At 39.5% G+C, this 18,275-nt stretch overlaps 2 protein-coding genes across 5 annotated transcripts; both read left to right on the forward strand.

Annotated features, from left to right (window-relative positions):
* The first annotated feature begins 554 nt into the window (after positions 1-554).
* LOC117543971 lies at positions 555-4,432 on the forward strand. 3 transcript variants are annotated; one of them, XM_034212675.1, is made up of 2 exons: positions 555-905; positions 3,306-4,432. In XM_034212675.1, the coding sequence occupies exon 2, from the start codon at positions 3,349-3,351 to the stop codon at positions 4,102-4,104; it is 756 nt and encodes a 251-aa protein (XP_034068566.1). In that variant the 5' UTR covers positions 555-905; positions 3,306-3,348; the 3' UTR covers positions 4,105-4,432. The 3 variants fall into 3 exon arrangements, with proteins under 3 accessions (XP_034068566.1, XP_034068564.1, XP_034068567.1); XM_034212673.1 differs by having other exon boundaries at positions 555-881; XM_034212676.1 differs by having other exon boundaries at positions 555-850.
* A 4,792-nt stretch (positions 4,433-9,224) lies between these two features.
* Positions 9,225-18,093, forward strand: rnf34a (ring finger protein 34a). 2 transcript variants are annotated; one of them, XM_034212458.1, is made up of 8 exons: positions 9,225-9,409; positions 10,237-10,455; positions 11,750-12,136; positions 13,056-13,118; positions 13,721-13,922; positions 14,488-14,517; positions 14,744-14,785; positions 15,574-18,093. In XM_034212458.1, the coding sequence occupies exons 1-8, from the start codon at positions 9,404-9,406 to the stop codon at positions 15,759-15,761; spliced, it is 1,137 nt and encodes a 378-aa protein (XP_034068349.1). In that variant the 5' UTR covers positions 9,225-9,403; the 3' UTR covers positions 15,762-18,093. The 2 variants fall into 2 exon arrangements, with proteins under 2 accessions (XP_034068349.1, XP_034068351.1); XM_034212460.1 differs by lacking the exon at positions 14,744-14,785.
* The last annotated feature ends 182 nt before the right edge of the window (positions 18,094-18,275 follow it).

The following is an 18,275-nucleotide window of genomic DNA, read 5'->3' on the forward strand; positions in this document are numbered from 1 at the left end:
TCCTTCACCTCCGGTTAGCATTTAGCATGAGGCTAATATACAATTTCCTATAGAGGTGAATTTAGCAGCGATATGATATGATGTTGCACACCGAAACCTACTGATTTCAACACTACAACTATAGACGTCGAGATATTATTATTGTTGGATATTAAATGAAGGTACAGTTTATTTGAGTACGTTATCGTTTACAGATATGGGTAGCATGTCACAACATTCGGAGCGACCGGAAATCGAATTGCTGTGAAGGATTTCCTGTATTTTTTGGAGTGTTGATTACAGCGTTTGGAATGTGTTGAATGGAAAGTCATGAAAGAGTTAAGGAGGAGAAAAGGAGTGTTTAGATATATATTGAATGTACAATGTCTGTATACTGTGATATGTGTAACAACGGACATTAAATAGTCGGAGAGCCGGCCCCCAGGGAGGAGCCAGGAGAGGCTATATAAACAACGAAACCTGAGGGGTTCGGCCTCTTTTCTCTGCTAGCGAGGGCCAGAGACAGCTGCTTTTCTGTCGGACAATATCCTGTTTGTGACTTTACCACGCTTTTTATTAATTAAAGTACCAATTTGAAAACATCTCAGAGACTCCATTTAGTCTCCTTTTTAAGCTTCTCTTTCCTGGACACGAGAATAACCATCACAGTTAACACTGGACACTAGGGTGCATCAAAAAACACAATTCTTGAATTTTGACATGGCTGGGTGCTAAAAGTGTTCCAATATATGTAGAAACAACATATGCAAAATATTTTTCCAATACATGATGATTTAGGGGTGCCACCGCACATCTGTTTTTGTTGGTTAAAGTGGTAAACCGTGCTCAATGGGCGCCATGGAGATCTGAGGTAAACAAGACTGCAGCTCAAGAAAACTGAGGTGATCTTTCTGTTTTTGTGTTGGGTATGTATTAGTACATATTACTGTCATATCTGTAGTTGTGTCTTTGTATACTTAAGTCATATTTATAGGTATTTGGTGCTCATTACATCTAGCTAACGTTAGCTAGCAATAGTTTGCTAACCACAGTTAGCTATCTATGTTAGCTAAGCTATTAAGCTTAACATCAACAGTAGCAGCTATTCTAGAGTGGACAATGTCATATTCAGAGTAGGGCTGGGCGATTTTTTCGGTTTTCACGATTAATCGCATTTTTACTTTCCTACGGTTTGTGAAATGGCTAAACCGAAAAACCGCGATTTTTTTTTTGGATCTGTAATCAAAAAGCTCCTCAAAAACACTATCGAAACAGTTCCTGCCGTTGCTACGTTAGTTCAAACAGTAACAACGCACTATTTTTCTTAGCGGATGCATGTCAATTTAAATCAATACAAAACTATTTTTTAAATCAATAAAATCATTTTCTAAATCCATAAAAGCATTTCAATTAATATTGGGAGTCATGTCGTTACTTTGCTGAGAATTTGGCCATGTAATAAGCGGGATAATGTGCACATTGCACATTGCATAATGTGCCTTCATGCCGATCCCTCCGCAAAAAAAACGGCTCGTTCGCGGGCGAGAGCCGGCTCCCGTCGTTCACTTAAATAGTTCGCGACCGACACATCACTACGACAGACGTAGCATAAAAATGTCCACGAACACAGATGAAGAAGAACTCATTCCTAAAAAAGGTACCACTTCAGTAAGTTCAGTTGTATGGAAGTGGTTCGGGTACAAGCAGTCAGACATAGAACAAACAACTGTTCTTCTGTGTAAGGTCTGTAGAAAGACGATCGCTGCAAAACATGGGAACACAACCAACTTATTCCAGCACCTGCGACAGAGACATGCAGTGGTGGAAGCTACATGAAGCTAACTTCCCAAGACTGAGTTATCTGGCCAATAAATATCTCTCCATTCCTGCCACAAGTGCCCCTTCGGAGAGGGTTTTCAGTACGGGGGGTAATATTGTAACATGCCAAAGAGCATGCCTCAAGCCAGAGGCAGTAGACAGGCTTGTCTTCCTCGCGAAAAACCTGTAGAAAACTTCCTAGAAAGTTAAAGGGATGTTATTTTGTTTGAGGGTATTTTTTTATTATCATTATTTGTTGTATTTGTATCATTCAACATGATATTTTTAAATGATGAAACCAGTCTGAAGTGATTTTTTTGTTTGATGCCAACAGCAAGACTAACCTGGAATTCATGCATTGCAATTATTCTAATGGTTAACTTCCTGCAAGCTATAACAAACCCCAATATTACCTTTCCTGAAATCAACATCCTGTAACCTGATTTATTTTGGACATGTTTTTCTATTTCACTATTATATTAAAAACATATAACAATATATATTTTATTTTTAAAAATGTTTAACTGATGACCTATAGCCTTTATATTTTGTATTGGAACATAACAAAAACATATTTCATAAAACAGTTTTACATTTTCAAAGATATATGAGGCTTTATACTTTCTTTTAATTTTCTTTGAGATATGATTTGTTGAAATGATTGACAAAAGTGTATAATGTATATTTTTCTCACATAACTAAATATGCAACCCAAATAATTCTGGACAGTGATATTTAATAGGTTTTCTTTCCATGCAGGTGCATTTGGAAATAATAGAAATGTTGAAATTGAAATGAAACCAGATGCAGTCAACATTTCTAACATCAGATTCAGTATTGGCATTTTTTTCATCCGTGAACCTTTGTTGGAAATGTGGATGATCCCAAAATAAAATGTCAAGTCCTCGCATCTTTACTCCAACCATCTGTTTTATTCTTCTTTTTACTCGCCATACTTAACTCACCACATCCAGGAGGATCCATATCATTTCAGAAAAAAATCGAGGTTTAAATCGAAAATCGTCCATTAGTTAGAAAAAATCGAGGTTTTATTTTTAGGCCAAATCGCCCAGCCCTAATTCAGAGTATTGATGTCTCATGTTTATTGAGAGTAGCATTGTAGTTGTTACAGTAAATTAACATTTTAAATATAAGTATATTTGCGAGCACAGCTAGCTACTCTGTAACGGTAAGTTATGTTGAAGTTAGACTATGTACAGCTAAAATTTGAGGCTTATGCAAGCATGGTTTATCATAATTGAGTGATATTAAGTATGCCAAGATATGATTTTAAACTCTATCCTTGTCCTTGTATTAAATTAACATTTTAAACATAGGTATATTTCCAAGCACAGCTAGCTACTCTGGTAGTAAGTTATCATTGTAATGATGAAGTTGGACGATGTACAGCTAAAATACAGCATGGTTTATCATAATTGAGTGATATTAAGTATGTTAAGATATGATTTTAAACACTATCCTTGAGCTTGTGTCCTTTTCATTCCCAGGCACTGCACAACAAAACCCACCCCAGGATCCAGCTCTCCTAAGATGCTGCCCTCACCAACTGGTCCCTGCCAGACTAGCAGTCGCAGCCTGGTCTTTGGTCTGGGCCCCAGCATCACCAGTGAGGATAGCATCATCACCGGCGCCAAACTGCCAACTGGTCGTCAGATCTTACGCTGCATGCTTGCCAAGAAACCTGGTGCAAACGGAGCGTTGTCGCAGTTCGAGGCAACCAAGGGTATCCTGGAGCAGGTGCGGCCATTTTACAAGAAAGCCAACATCCCAATGGTGAGCGACAAGCGTGCCTGCCACAAGATGGTAGACTTAGTCAATGCTAACAACAAGCTGCGGAAAATCTCCCAGGCCAAGCGCTCCAGTGAGACTACAGCGAAACAATTGGAGAAAATGGAGTGCAGACTTGATGCCACATTTCCGCTGTGGCCTCCAAATGTTGAAAAGCTGATTGATAACCCAGAAGACCTAGCTTTCTTGGCCAGCATGAAGACCGACAGAGTGGCCACATTTGGTGTGTTGGAAAAAAAGCTGCAGCTCAAGGTGAAGCGGCGAGAGGAGCGTCAAGCTGATGCAGCAGCCAGGCAGTCCCGCTGTGAAAAGGAGCTGGAGGAGATGACGGCAATGTCCAGCTTGGTGTCGGAGAGTGATGAGGAGCCAGAGGAGGATACTAACACAGTCTGTCCAACATCTGAGGGCAAACCATCCCACAAGCGTAAGAAGACTGGAACGTCTTCATTCCACATGACATCCTTAGCCAACCAAGTGTTGTCATTGTTGGATCATTGACTTTTTTTAGACCAAATGAGGAGGGCCAGTCAGGCCACTAATGAGCTCAATAATTCACATGTATTACTTTATAAATTAAGAGTACTAGGGGTCTATTACAAAACCTTTGAAGGAATCGTCATGCATTCTGAATGTTTCTGTACTTTAAAAACATTATGGCTCATGGCCTCCTATCTAAATTGAATTAGAACTAGTAACAATTGAATTCCTGATATCAAAAAGGGATTTTGAACTAGTTCAAATTGTATTTCTAATATCAACAATTGGCATTTCGACTAGTTGAAATTGAATTCCTGATATCAAAAAGGATTTTGAACTACACTGAACAAAAATATAAATGCAACACTTTTGTTTTTGCTCCCATTTTTCATGAGCTGAACTCAAAGATCTAAAACATTTTCTATATACACAAAATAACCATTTCTCTCAAATATTGTTCACAAATCTGAAAAAATCTGTGATAGTGAGCACTTCTCCTTTGCCGAGATAATCCATCCCACCTCACAGGTGTGGCATATCAAGATGCTGATTAGACAGCATGATTATTGCACAGGTGTGCCTTAGGCTGGCCACAATAAAAGGCCACTCTAAAATGTTAAGTTTTCTCACACAGCACAATGCCACAGATGTCGCAAGTTTTGAGGGAGCGTGCAATTGGCATGCTGACAGCAGGAATGTCCACCAGAGCTGTTGCCCGTGAATTGAATGTTCATTTCTCTACCATAAGCCGTCTCCAAAGGCGTTTCAGAGAATTTGGCAGTACATCCAACCGGCCTCACAACCGCAGACCACGTGTAACCACACCAGCCCAGGACCTCCACATCCAGCATGTTCACCTCTAAGATCGTCTGAGACCAGCCACTCGGACAGCTACTGCAACAATCGGTTTGCATAACCAAAGAATTTCTGCACAAACTGTCAGAAACCGTCTCAGGGAAGCTCATCTGCATGCTCGTCGTCCTCATCGGGGTATCGACCTGACTCCGGTTCGTCGTCGTAACCGACTTGAGTGGGCAAATGCTCACATTCGATGGCGTCTGGCACGTTGGAGAGGTGTTCTCTTCACGGATGAATCCCGGTTTTCACTGTTCAGGGCAGATGGCAGACAGCGTGTGTGGCGTTGTGTGGGTGAGCGGTTTTCTGATGTCAATGTTGTGAATCGGTGGTGGTGGGGTTATGTTATGGGCAGGCGTATGTTATGGGCAGGCGTATGTTATGGACGACGAACACAGGTGCATTTTATTGATGGCATTGTGAATGCACAGAGATACCGTGACGAGATCCTGAGGCCCATTGTTGTGCCATTCATCCACGACCATCACCTCATGTTGCAGCATGATAATGCACGGCCCCATGTTGCAAGGATCTGTACACAATTCCTGTAGGCTGAAAACATCCCAGTTCTTGCATGGCCAGCATACTCACCGGACATGTCACCCATTGAGCATGTTTGGGATGCTCTGGATCGGCGTATACGACAGCGTGTTCCAGTTCCTGCCAATATCCAGCAACTTCGCACAGCCATTGAAGAGGAGTGGACCAACATTCCACAGGCCACAATCAACAACCTGATCAACTCTATGCGAAGGAGATGTGTTGCACTGCGTGAGGCAAATGGTGGTCACACCAGATACTGACTGGTTTTCGGACCCCCCCCAATAAAGCAAAACTGCACGTTTCAGAGTGGCCTTTTATTGTGGCCAGCCTAAGGCACACCTGTGCAATAATCATGCTGTCTAATCAGCATCTTGATATGCCACACCTGTGAGGTGGGATGGATTATCTCGGCAAAGGAGAAGTGCTCACTATCACAGATTTTTTCAGATTTGTGAACAATATTTGAGAGAAATGGTTATTTTGTGTATATAGAAAATGTTTTAGATATTTGAGTTCATCTCATGAAAAATGGGAGCAAAAACAAAAGTGTTGCATTTATATTTTTGTGCAGTGTAGTTCAAATTGTATTTCTGATATCAAGAATTGGCATTTCGACTAGTTGAAATTGAATTCGTGATATCAAAAAAAGGAATTTGAACAAATTGTATTTCTGATATCAACAATTGAACTACTGATATCAGAAATTGGAATTTGAACTAGTTCAAATTCCAACTTCCCTTGATATGAATGAGAAGAACGATGCGAATCTCACTAGTAAGAATGCAAATTCTTGATATCAAGAATGCAATTCTTACTAGTAAGAATTGCATTGTTGATATCAACTAGTTAGAATTAAATTCTTGATGTCAAGAATTCACATTCTTGATATCAAGAATAAGAAATCTTGATTTGAAGAATTCGCATTCTTACTAGTAAGAATTGCATTTTTTATATCAAGAATTCGCTAGTAAGAATTGATTTTTTGATATCCTCCAGAAATGAATAAAAGCTAAATCGGCTTGCCATACCTTCTCTCATCAGTGAACGGAAGAGCAGGAGGCAGTGCCACTTTTGCATGGACAGAAGAGTTTGCAGCACCTGCTGCAAATGTGGGAACTTCACTTTTTAAAAAAAAATTTTTTTTAACCTCTCCCTCAGCACTAACACAATTCCAAAATTGTGGAAGTCAGCGTATGTCCTGCCTCTACTAAAAGGTGGGGAGGCCACTTTATTAAATAATTATAGGCCCATCTCAAAATTATCAGTTCTGGCTAAGGTGCTCGAACGCCTAGTGAGTGAGCAGGTAAAGGTGTTTTTATGTACAAATGACATCCTGTCTAAACATCAGTCAGGCTTCAGAAAGCAACACAGCACCATCACTGCGACAATGAAAGTGGTGAATGATGTGGCGAGTATTTTAGACAATAAGCAGAGTTGTGCAGCTCTATTTATTGACCTGTCCAAAGCGTTTGATACCGTCGATCATCGCATTTTAAAGCAGAGGCTAGCCAGTATAGGCATGTCCAGCCATGCAGTGGGGTGGTTTGAAAACTACCTCTCTGAAAGGTCCCAATGTGTTCACTTTGATGGGCTGTCTTCTGAGTGGTTAAACATTGATAATGGTGTTCCTCAAGGTTCTGTTTTAGGTCCACTTTTATTCTCCATCTACATCAATAGTTTAGGTGAAAATGTGGATGAAGCTACTTTTCATTTTTATGCGGATGATACCGTGATGTACTGTGCAGGTCCCTCCATTAAGGAGGCTGGTGTTAAATTACAGACTGTTTTTAACATTATTCAGACTCAGCTCTCTGAATTAAAGCTTCTTTTAAATATTGAGAAAACCAAGGTAATGCTCTTTTCTAAAGCTAAAAAGACACCAGAGCATGTTTTAGATATTGTAACTACACAAGGAACAAAACTTGAAGTTGTTGCCTGTTACAAATACCTTGGTATCTGGCTTGATGATTGTCTCACTTTTAAACTTCATGTCAATAACCTGCTTAAAAAACTGAGGGTTAGGCTAGGTTTCTTTTACAGAAATAAGTCCTGTTTCTCGCTTGAGGCCAGGAAAAGGCTAGTCACTGTGACCTTTTTACCTGTGCTGGACTATGGTGATTTGATTTATATGAATGCACCTGCCAATTGCCTGATCAAGTTAGATGCTGCGTATCACAGCGCGCTAAGATTTGTGACAAACTGTAAAGCATTAACGCATCACTGTACCCTGTATGCAAGGGCTGGTTTTCTTTCACTAACTGTACGGAGGCTCAGTCACTGGTACATTTTATTTACAAAGCCATGTTAGGGAAACTTCCATCCTATATCTGCTCCCTGATCTCACGGCGAATTGTAAGTGGCTACTGCCTGAGATCGCATGCTGTAGTTTTATTAAATGTGCCAACTGCTAGGACTGTCTTAGGGAAGACAGCTTTTAGATGTGCAGCGCCACTGTCTTGGAATAGTCTGCAACTGAAATGGAAACTGAGCAATCTGGTGCCACTAAATGTTTTTAAAGCTCGGTTGGATGCTACTCAATCGGAAGCTGTTGGTACCTGTACATGTGGATAGTTATGTAAATTGTAATCCCTGTGATGATGATGTAAGATGTCCTTTTGTTGTTCTGTTAATGTTTTTATGTTTCATGTGGAACCTACTTGAGCAGGTCTCCCTTGTAAAATAGTTCAATGATCTCAATGGGATTTATCTGGATAAATAAAGGTTTGAAATGAAATGAAACATGCAAGGACCACAGTCTGTCCATTTGCAGCCCCTGCTCGTCCTGAGCTGGACTCTCACAGCCAGACACAGTGTTCAACATTCAACCTTGTATTATTCATTTTAGCACACAACAGGGTAATAGGCATTTAGTGGGGAAAAAAAAACCCTTTTACTTGTGGTAGGAGACGGCATAGTGAAAATCATCATATATCATTATAGGCTAAGATTTTAAACTTTAAGCTGACACTACAGAAAATATAATGATGCATCAAAATCAATGTTGCTGCCAATCCTTGACCCATATCAGGGTCTAATAATAATACTAATGAAATACTCCTTGAAATTTATTTTATGGAAATTATTATTTAATTATTATTAGTTTTTTCAACAAACTGACATTTAAAGGGTTAAAATTCCAAAAAGATAATTCATATTTCATATGTGTATGTCAGGCTGGAGGAGTTTTAAAAGATTAACTCTTTTAAAGTGGGGAAAATATGAATATATCATATTTCTATAGCAGTTTTTGTGAAGGTGGCATTTTTTGGCCTTGGGAACACGAGTGTGAGTTTTTGTTTAAATCTGACACTGCAAAAAAAACAATACATTCAAATCAATGTTGCTGCCAATCATTGACCCATCTAGGGACATAATAATAACAATAATCAAATATTCCTTGAAATGTATTTTTTTTAAATTATTCTAGTTTTTTGTAATATAAAAACAGTGGAGTTTTTTCAACAAACTGGCATTTAAAGGGTTAAAATCCCCAAAATATAATTCATATTTCATATGTGTATGTCAGGCTGGAGTAGTTTTGAAAGATTTCATCTTTTAAAGTGGGAACAAATATGAATATATCATATTTTTATAGCAGTTTTTGTGAAGGTAGCATTTTTCAAGGGACTCTGAAGGGAAGAGGGATGATTAATCTGTTTGTTGACAACAGGAACATCAATGGTGAACATGTATCCCATATGTCTGTAAAGTAGGCTGGACTTCTGCAGACTGTCCATGGAGGGCAGTGAAACAGAGTGGTTGCGCGCAGGCTGCAGAGCTCACACAGAAGAAGCAGCCTGGCCCGGGGCTCGAACATTTCTCTCACACCAAGACGCATTCATGCAATTTAAGAAGTGATGCCTCATATTGCAATGTGTTCACCGCCTGCCTCCTCTTCCACGGTAGAAACGCCGGAGCTGCAATGAAGGTGCCGTTTTCCTTTACATAACCTCTGATCCATTTTTAGCTCTGCTTAGACTGAGGCTAGCAGCAGGGAGCTAACGTTAGCTACAGAAGCTTCATGTCACTGACGTTATGTCACCCAGCCTCTGTTAGAAAACTGTCACAAGACAGCAGCTCAGTGACAGCTGCCAAACACCGACCTGACAGAAATGTAAGGCATGCAATTGTTTTAGTAAATGCATTTGTTTTGTTATTCGTATTGCAACGCTTGCGTCAGCTTGGTATCGAAAGTGTTTTAAAATGTAGCTTGCTTGACGTTTTATTGTCTGCCTGTGTTGTGGAATGTTGCTCTTCCTGTCTGACTATTTGTGCTTTAATTGTGTAACAGCGTTGTGTTTAGTTATTATTTATAATATGCATCCAAATGAGGCAACTTTACAAAGAATATGGCTTGTTTCAGAGCATAAATCAAGATTAAAAGGCTTTATTGTCACAGTAGCTACAGTGTAGTCAACGCAATGAAAATGTCAGGCTTCTCCATCAATGCAACATAAAACAATAAAATACATTAAAAAAAATAGCACAAGAAATAACAGAATATAAATGAAATAGTGCAAGAGAATGTTGCAATTCTCCTATGTTGCAGGATGAGTGAAATATATATATGTAAAAATTAATAAGATGAGCTAAAAATAACATGTATAATCAAATACTCTACAGTGAAATTAAATACTGCTTGTTGTAATAATAAATAAGTATGGGAGGTGCAAAGAATCATGCTGTTATGCTCCTATTAATGTCTAAAAGCTGAATGTGAGATCCTGAAATGATGCTGTGTTTTCTGACTGTCAGGCAGGGGCCTCGTCCATGTGGGCTTCATGCTGTGGTTTGCTGAATGAAGTCATGGGTACAGGGGCCGTCAGAGGCCAGCAGCCAGGGTTTGGGGCCGGTGCTGGACCCTTCAGATTTGCCCCCAGTGCGGGATACTCCACATACCCGCCCGCCAGCTCAGGAAGTCCCAGTCTGGTCTGCAAGGCCTGTGGTCAGGCCTTCTCAGTCTTCAGGAGGAAGGTAGGTGTCTTCCAGTACATGTTCACGGCTCTACTTACCTAATTAGAAGGAAAGGTGTTTGTGTAGAAGCAGAGGGAGGTATATGATGAATATTTTAAACAGAAGGACTAACTACCTGCTGTTTTTGGCTGTGGAAATGCATCTAGTTAATAGCACGTAGATAGAGAACATGTTTTTTACACTTGTTTTCTTGTCTACGTTAGTAATAGGTATTTTTAAATATTGTATAGACTAGACTAAAAGTGACTGTCTAACTATTAGTGTAAACTATTATAGGGAATAGAGCACCTCGATCACCTAAAAAAATTGTTTGCCAAATTGAAAAAATATCAAAACTCAATTGAATTTACACCCAGAGGCTATTAATTTATAATGAGGAGGACAGATGGACACCATGCTTGCTCTGTAATATCTTCAACGAGTGCTCATGTTCATGCATGGCTTATGGTCTCATTCTGTCTGAACCCTGTGCTTCACTCGCTCACCATATCAGTCTAATCCCACATCTTGCATTTATTACTGTTTGATGTTTGTCACTTAAAAGAAATGAGCTTCCTCCTGTCTCTGCACCAGGAGAGGTAGAGCAGATGTGAGTGATTGAAAAATGCAGGAAAGGACTTCTGACATCGAGGTGCTTTCCAGTCATTTGTTAAATGTAACATGTTGACATTTGAATAAAAAAGGGTAAATAGAAGCAATTTGCCACACTTTAGACAAATGTAGGCGTTCCAGATAACATTTTCATGACACATTTATCTCGGCCAAAATATTTGTGATTCATGATTTTATCTCGATAATAATCAAAATATGATTCAAACTCTTGTGCCTCTTAACATAAATGAATCACATTTCATTGTATCACAAATAGGACATCTTTTTTTATTATCCTTTTTAGGGAACAATCATAAAAAGGTCATATTAAATCCTTAGATCCCCCTGCATAGATAAAGGGTAAATAAATAAAAATAGAAATAGCAGCATCGTGAGTCTGTGCTTTTATGCCTGATTATTCTGTATTATAAATTGTGCTAAAATGTTTTAATCCTTTTCCAGAAAAGCAAACAAAACAGCCTTCCAAGTCACACAATTCACAATGATCATGTTAATGAAAATTCTCCTCAATAAAATAATTGTTAGTGTTTTTTGTCACAGATCCAATCATCACATCCCTTTTATGTATGTCAAATGTGTTTTTATTCTTTTATGGTTGTGTTTTGACAGTCACTCATTCTAGACATATTCCCAAATTGCCTAATTTCCATCATCTTGTTTTTCTCTCTCTGTGTTTCTGCAGTATATTTGCTGTGACTGCAAGAGGAGCTTCTGCTCTCTGTGCTCCGTGCTTCAGCAGAATCTGCGTGTCTGTGCCACATGTAATTTGCTGAAGGCGACAGCGTTTCAGCGTCCGAGGCTCATGCGCCTACGAGTCAGGGACCTGCGTCAGTACTTGCTGCTCCGCAACGTCCCCACGGATACCTGCAGGGAAAAAGAAGACCTGGTGGACTTGGTGCTTTGTCACAGAGGCATTGAGGAAGAGGAGGACCCAGACGCGGCCAGCCTCCACTCGCGTTCCCTCTCCACGCCGACCCCTTCCACCACGCAGTCAGCCTCAGAGCTGTCGGCCTTCGTCGCCTCTCAGGAGGAGCCGCTCAGCAGGAGTGACAGCTCTGACACCAACCAGGTCAGAACTTCTAACCATGTGTGATTTTTAGCAGCAGCACACATTACGGATGTACACAACAATTGTCATTACAATATTGCGTATGACTTGGACAATAGTACAATATTTGCTGATATCACAAAGTCTGCCACAATACAACTTTTATGTGATTCGATTCCGAGGCCTGCAATAGACACGAGACAAAAGCATTATGTTCCTAACAGAAGTTACAGTTATATCAACTCACAACAAGCAACACTTTAGCAATTCCAATTCTGGGCTCTGTAGGAAGGAGATGCGCTTAAAATTGTGACACAGACGTACCTTGAGAATTTCAAGAGATAAAGGCATATCTTAAATAGATTGATACATCTCAATGTTTTTAACACATCTAGATCAGTGCTTCTCAAAGTGTGGTCCGCGGACGCCCCCTAGTGGTCCGTGAGTATATTGGTAACATTTCACATTTGAAATAAATAAATAAATAAAAGTTTTCTGCACTCTCGCGGAAATATCTCCGCAATGGAGCGAGCTTAAGTTTAACTTTCGATTGCATGATATAGCCCAGCGCACAGAGGAGAGGAGCCTGACAAGTGGTGGAGCCTGACCACCACTTGTTGACATGCCACCAATATAGAAACTAATTGAAATATATTGTTCATCCTTTCATTCTTGCTTTACCACAAGCAAGTTGAAAATTAAATTATCAGGAATATAAAGCAAATAAGAAGAGCCATAACAGGCACTGAAAAGAGAGCTCAGCTCAACTATAAATACTTGGCCTGCTTAGGGAGCAGTAAGCATGAAAGCTACGAGACATTGTTGACCCAGGGTATCAATGAGCTGTCTGAAGAGTGTGTAATCCTGATCCTTAGTCATCGGGTTTATTCTCAGTGTGTACTGCAAACTAATGTTTGTTATTGCCTCTGCTGTGTTGCAGGATATAGGTGATGCCACATCTGTGTCTCTCCTCAACTTGGACCCCAGTGAACACACTCCGGAGGTAATCAGTGACTTATACAATTTCCTGCTTTCATTATGAAATCATTCATATGTGAAGTTTTAGAAAGTGCATTTCATTTCTGTTGCTGAATGCGTATAAATAGAAATAACTGATGACACAGCTCTATATGCAGTATATCATTTTGTGTTGAAAATTGCCAGGTTAGCAATATAAGGCTTGCAAATAAGATGCTAATGCCTACAATTGCTCAGCTCCATCTGAATAAGCAAACAATGAAACACAAGATTCTATCGCATATAATAGTTTTTCTAAGCACGCTCAAGCATCTTCTGCCCATTCTGCAAAAGAGTGTTTTCTACTCAAAACAAGCAGTAATAAACCCCTTTTTATATTGCATAATCATTTTTAATTACAAGAATTCTCAAGTGGTGGTGCATGCTTGCTATTAAACACAACACAGGATTCCTGGAAGTATAAGCTGTATTTTTATTTAACTCTCATAGTGAATACAATTGTTGTCCCTGTGTACATCTGCAGCCCCGTTCCTCTCTTATGCATGAGGCTAATCTGCCAAGTCTTTAAAGGGAAATCTCAACGCTCAATTCATTTTGCCCCTAATGTCGTGTTTCCTGCTCCTTCAGGTCAGTCCTCAGACGCGGCGTCGGGCCAGAGCGTCGCTCTCAGATATCTCCAGCCTGAGGGACATCGAGGGCCTGTCCGTCCGGCAGCTGAAGGAGATCCTCGCCAGGAACTTTGTCAACTTCTCAGGGTGCTGTGAGAAGTGGGAGCTGGTGGAGCGGGTCAACCGACTGTACAGAGAGACGGAGGAGAACAGGAAATCATGTGGGTATCAACTTAGTCTGGGTGAATATTTAGTTTGGCAGTTGTTGGCTTTAACAATGTCCTGTTTACATGTATTTACTATTGAATGTATTTACTAGGATTAGGGTTACCAAATGTCCATTTTAGATAAGCTTCTATATCGAGGTTTTCCAAGAAAGCTTCAAAAGTCAGTCATTATATTTATGTCATCACCCTAAAAAACTTAAAAACACTCGCCATTTTAATGCAGTGATTAATCAGATTAAATGTAGATAGTTTAGTCTTTTTTAATTAGATCAACTGTCTTTAATGAATATTTATTTTCAGTGTTTGTTAGATTGCTGCTTGTCTGCCCTGTTAAATATAGGATCCTGCCTCCCTTGTGTGTGGCAAGCAGGAGAGCAAACAATTTGACCACAATGAAACAAAAGAAGAAGGCAAAATAGACAGCAATCTAATGTTGATTTAATTCAAATTTAAACACAATAAATTACGTTTTAAATATTTTCGGTAAAGCCTGTGTATTGACAGAATATAAGATGTTTTAATAAGTCGCAATACTAATTTAAAATGATTTCTCTTGCAGTGGAAAATGTGAGCAGTACAGAAACCACAGGTAAGCTGTCACTCAACTGTGTGCACTCTCCTAAATGTCAGCATTGGAAACCACATCCTGTTTTTAACCACAAAAACCCAATATCTCTGCTCCTTAAGACAATATGATATACTGTCGCTAGAAATAATAATAATTAACTTCACAAGCGGAGTCATTTAAATGCATTTTTCTCAATCAGAATCATAATGAAATGTCTCTTGCTTGCTTTACTCCTATCACTCTTAAGTGGTGGCCTTTCCCCCTCCTATCTGCAACGGGGCCGTCGGAGGTAAGGCTTATGCCACTGTTGCCATGGTCACATGCACCACCTGTGACTCACCACCACATCTGTATTCACCGTGAACCCATTATCATTCGCTATCCCACTTTCGTCTTTGTGTAATCCCCATGTGTCCTCCCTATGTGTCCTCCCTGTGTGTGAATGACATTTAATGTGAGAGTTTCTTTATAAAAGGATGGAAATCATTAATCCCACAGGTTCATCGATCCACCATGATCATTCTATCATCCATTCATGTGGTTGGATGTGTGAAGCAAGTCATTCTGAGGAAGTGTAGTCTATTAGCCGTGTAAACCCACTCTCCTAGCAGCAGGCTACCAGTTATAAAGACTGTATGGTCGTCATAGAAACACCTTGACATATTGCTATTACGGGCATTGACATTTTTGAGTAGATTGTGAGCATGACCTCACCAAGATAAGGCACTCTGGGTAAGATGAGCCATTTATGAAGCTGCTGAGTATGTTGCTGCACCTTCTTCACTCCTCAGTGCATGATATATCACTCTGTTATTTCATCGCTGTGTTAGGAGGAAAACTTCCATTAAATGACCATTTTGCATATCATTTACTCACCCTGTGTTACTTAGTATTCTTGAAGAAAATGGTGAACAAAGATTAAAAAATAACAGACTGAAGGACAAAATTATTAAAATGACTCTTCTCCATTTTTTAATTCTTTGTTCAACATGGAGACATGTGATCATCTTGTGGGTGACTTACTCCTTTTTAAAACAGTTTCCTCACACTTCCTTTCACCTCTCCGTTCTCCTCCAGACGGTGAGAAGGGTCCGCTGACGGTCCAGGATGACAACCTCTGCAGGATCTGCATGGACGCTGTGATCGACTGCGTTCTCCTGGAGTGCGGTCACATGGTCACCTGCACCAAGTGCGGCAAGAGGATGAACGAGTGCCCGATCTGCAGGCAGTACGTCGTGAGGGCCGTGCACGTCTTCAAGTCCTAATGCACCTCTGCAGGTCTCAGACTTTGTGTGTTTTGAAGTGGGGGTTGTATGAGATACTAACTCAATAACATACTGTGTTATTGTGTGACTTTGGTAGGTTCAAATTCTCCAATTGTGGCAGTGATAGACCAGCAACTCTGGTGTTCTATGAGGTAGAATTACATTTTTCTTTCAATGGAGTCTGGTGGCCTTGAATGGAGGAGATATGAGAGAGACAAGGGCTGGAGATCCTCTTGGGAGCGAGCCATCTCACAGCAAGGTAAAGTGGTGAAAATATTCTAAATATAGCGTTCACTCTAACTGATTTGGATTATTCTTTAAGTGGCCGAAGTATGTTTTGCTGCTGCTTTGTCCACAATAGTAATTTGCTCCAGGGCTGCTACTCCAAACTGTGGAGGCCAGATGCCAGGCACTCTAAGTAATACTGAACACTCGCTTTGGAAGTATCTCATATAACCCCACTTTAAAACATCCACCTTTAAATCAACCATGCAGCTCATAACTTTGAATCCGCAAAATAGTTATTTTGTGGGTGTTCCCACGTTTGTATTCCCTTAAAAGTCTCACACTATTTGCACATTGAAATATTGTGAGAAATGTGTTTTTATTAATAACTTGACTTCAGTTTCAGTCATTCCTCAAGTAAACATATCTCTAATCTGTGTTCATTCCTAAGTGTCTGTTTGGCTTTTCTTACAGTTTCTCAAAGCAAAGAATGTGTGGCACTCAGCCACTTGTAGTCCTGTCTAACACAACGCATCACCCTCAGATCTGCCTATAAGCTGTAGCTTCTTTACGACTGCTGCACGTCAATACATATCATAGAAACACCGAGGACAGAAGCAAACTGAACCTCACCACAGGACAGAGGGTGAGTGAACAAGGTGCCAAATAATGGGTGTTACTCTATGCTTGTCACCCATTTCCTCCACCCTCCACTGTGTGGGTGTCAGCATGTGCGGATGTTGATTTTTCAGCACTTTGTTCACACTGTGTTAATGCACCACCGCTCACAACAGACTCTAAACTATGACCAATAACAGTGGCTGAAGTAACATGTGTACTGATTCTTGGAAACCTTGTGGGATGAAGTTTAAAGGCTACTTAATGTGTTTGTTTGTCAGTTGAAAAAAAGATGAAATTAGAAATAACTGAGCTTGTTTTTTCTTTTGAAGTAAAACCTAGTGTTACTCTAGAAATGAGTGCTATGCGGTCTTGACTGATGAAATCAATGCATTATTAATTATATTGAATTATTATTGTTTTAGAGGCGCAGAATAATGCACTTAGCGCTGCAACTAGTGGTTAATTTGTCTGCCTATTATTTTCTTGATTAATTGTTTGGGCTTTTAAAATGTCAGAAAATTATTGTGTTGGACTCACACAATAAAATGTCTTATTGTGTGAGTCCAAAACCCAAATATATTAAGTTTAATATGGGATAAAACTGAGGAATGCAGTAAATCTCTATATTTAAGAAGCTAAAAATCCATAATGGAATGCAAAAATTCATTAAATTACCATTATTCAAATTAGTTTTTTTTTTTTTTTTTGCTTAATCGCTGCAGCTCTCAATGCATTACACATTTAAACCGTCATACAAAGTCTCTTACGGCAATAGCTAACCTCGGCTGTAGCTTCTGTCTCAGCAGCTTTTTAGTTGAAAGACAAAAACCGGTGCTAACTCCTCCAACCATCTTCCTGTTTCCAGCTGAACTGTGGGTGTGAAACAGAATGTTTGTTATTTTTGTTGTTGTACATTGTTTGGAGTGGAATGAAGTGCTTTTTAGTTTTTTTTTTTCTCATATAGGAGAAATGTATTGAACTAACTCTTCAAAGATATAGCTCCAAGTTTACTGACAACTGTGGTATAGAAAGTATATACAAAATAATGACTTGCTAATGTATATTTGCATATAATGATCCATATGAGATGTAAATATCTATTTTTTCCATTTGATTTGAACGGTGTAATATCAGATTATTGAAATGTCCCTGGGGTTGGGTTTATTATATCAGAGTAACGTTTTTCTGTCAAGTGGTTTGAAATGTGTTTAATCTGCATAGCTTGAATTATCTGTCCCTCTTAAACCAGAGCATGATGAGAACCGTATGACGCTGGTTATGTTATTCGCCATCTTCTCCCCCTCTACTCCTGCACATTTTAGAAGTACCCAGACAAAGTCAACATTGCTGAGTAAAGATGTCCCTAAAATCATTAGTAGCAGCGGAGCAGGAGCACCTTTCCTTTAGAGAGGGTCGAATAGTGTGCAAGTCTTTGTATTTGGGGATGTTGAACTTTTTATTTTGGTAATTAAAGATTTTAATTAAAGCCTGTTTTTGTATACTCGTGCATCACCGACAGTTTCCCTTTAACTATCTTAGATAAAATATGAATTGCTGAAATAATGAAATGAATTCATCAACACACACAAAAATAATTAAATGTTTCATAATTGAGTAATAATTTGAAGTTGTTTAAGGCAAAAACACCAAATATTTACTGGTTTTGGC

This window comes from Gymnodraco acuticeps, unplaced genomic scaffold (genome assembly GCF_902827175.1).
Source record: "Gymnodraco acuticeps unplaced genomic scaffold, fGymAcu1.1, whole genome shotgun sequence".
In the NCBI taxonomy this organism is placed as follows: Eukaryota; Metazoa; Chordata; class Actinopteri; order Perciformes; family Bathydraconidae; genus Gymnodraco; species Gymnodraco acuticeps.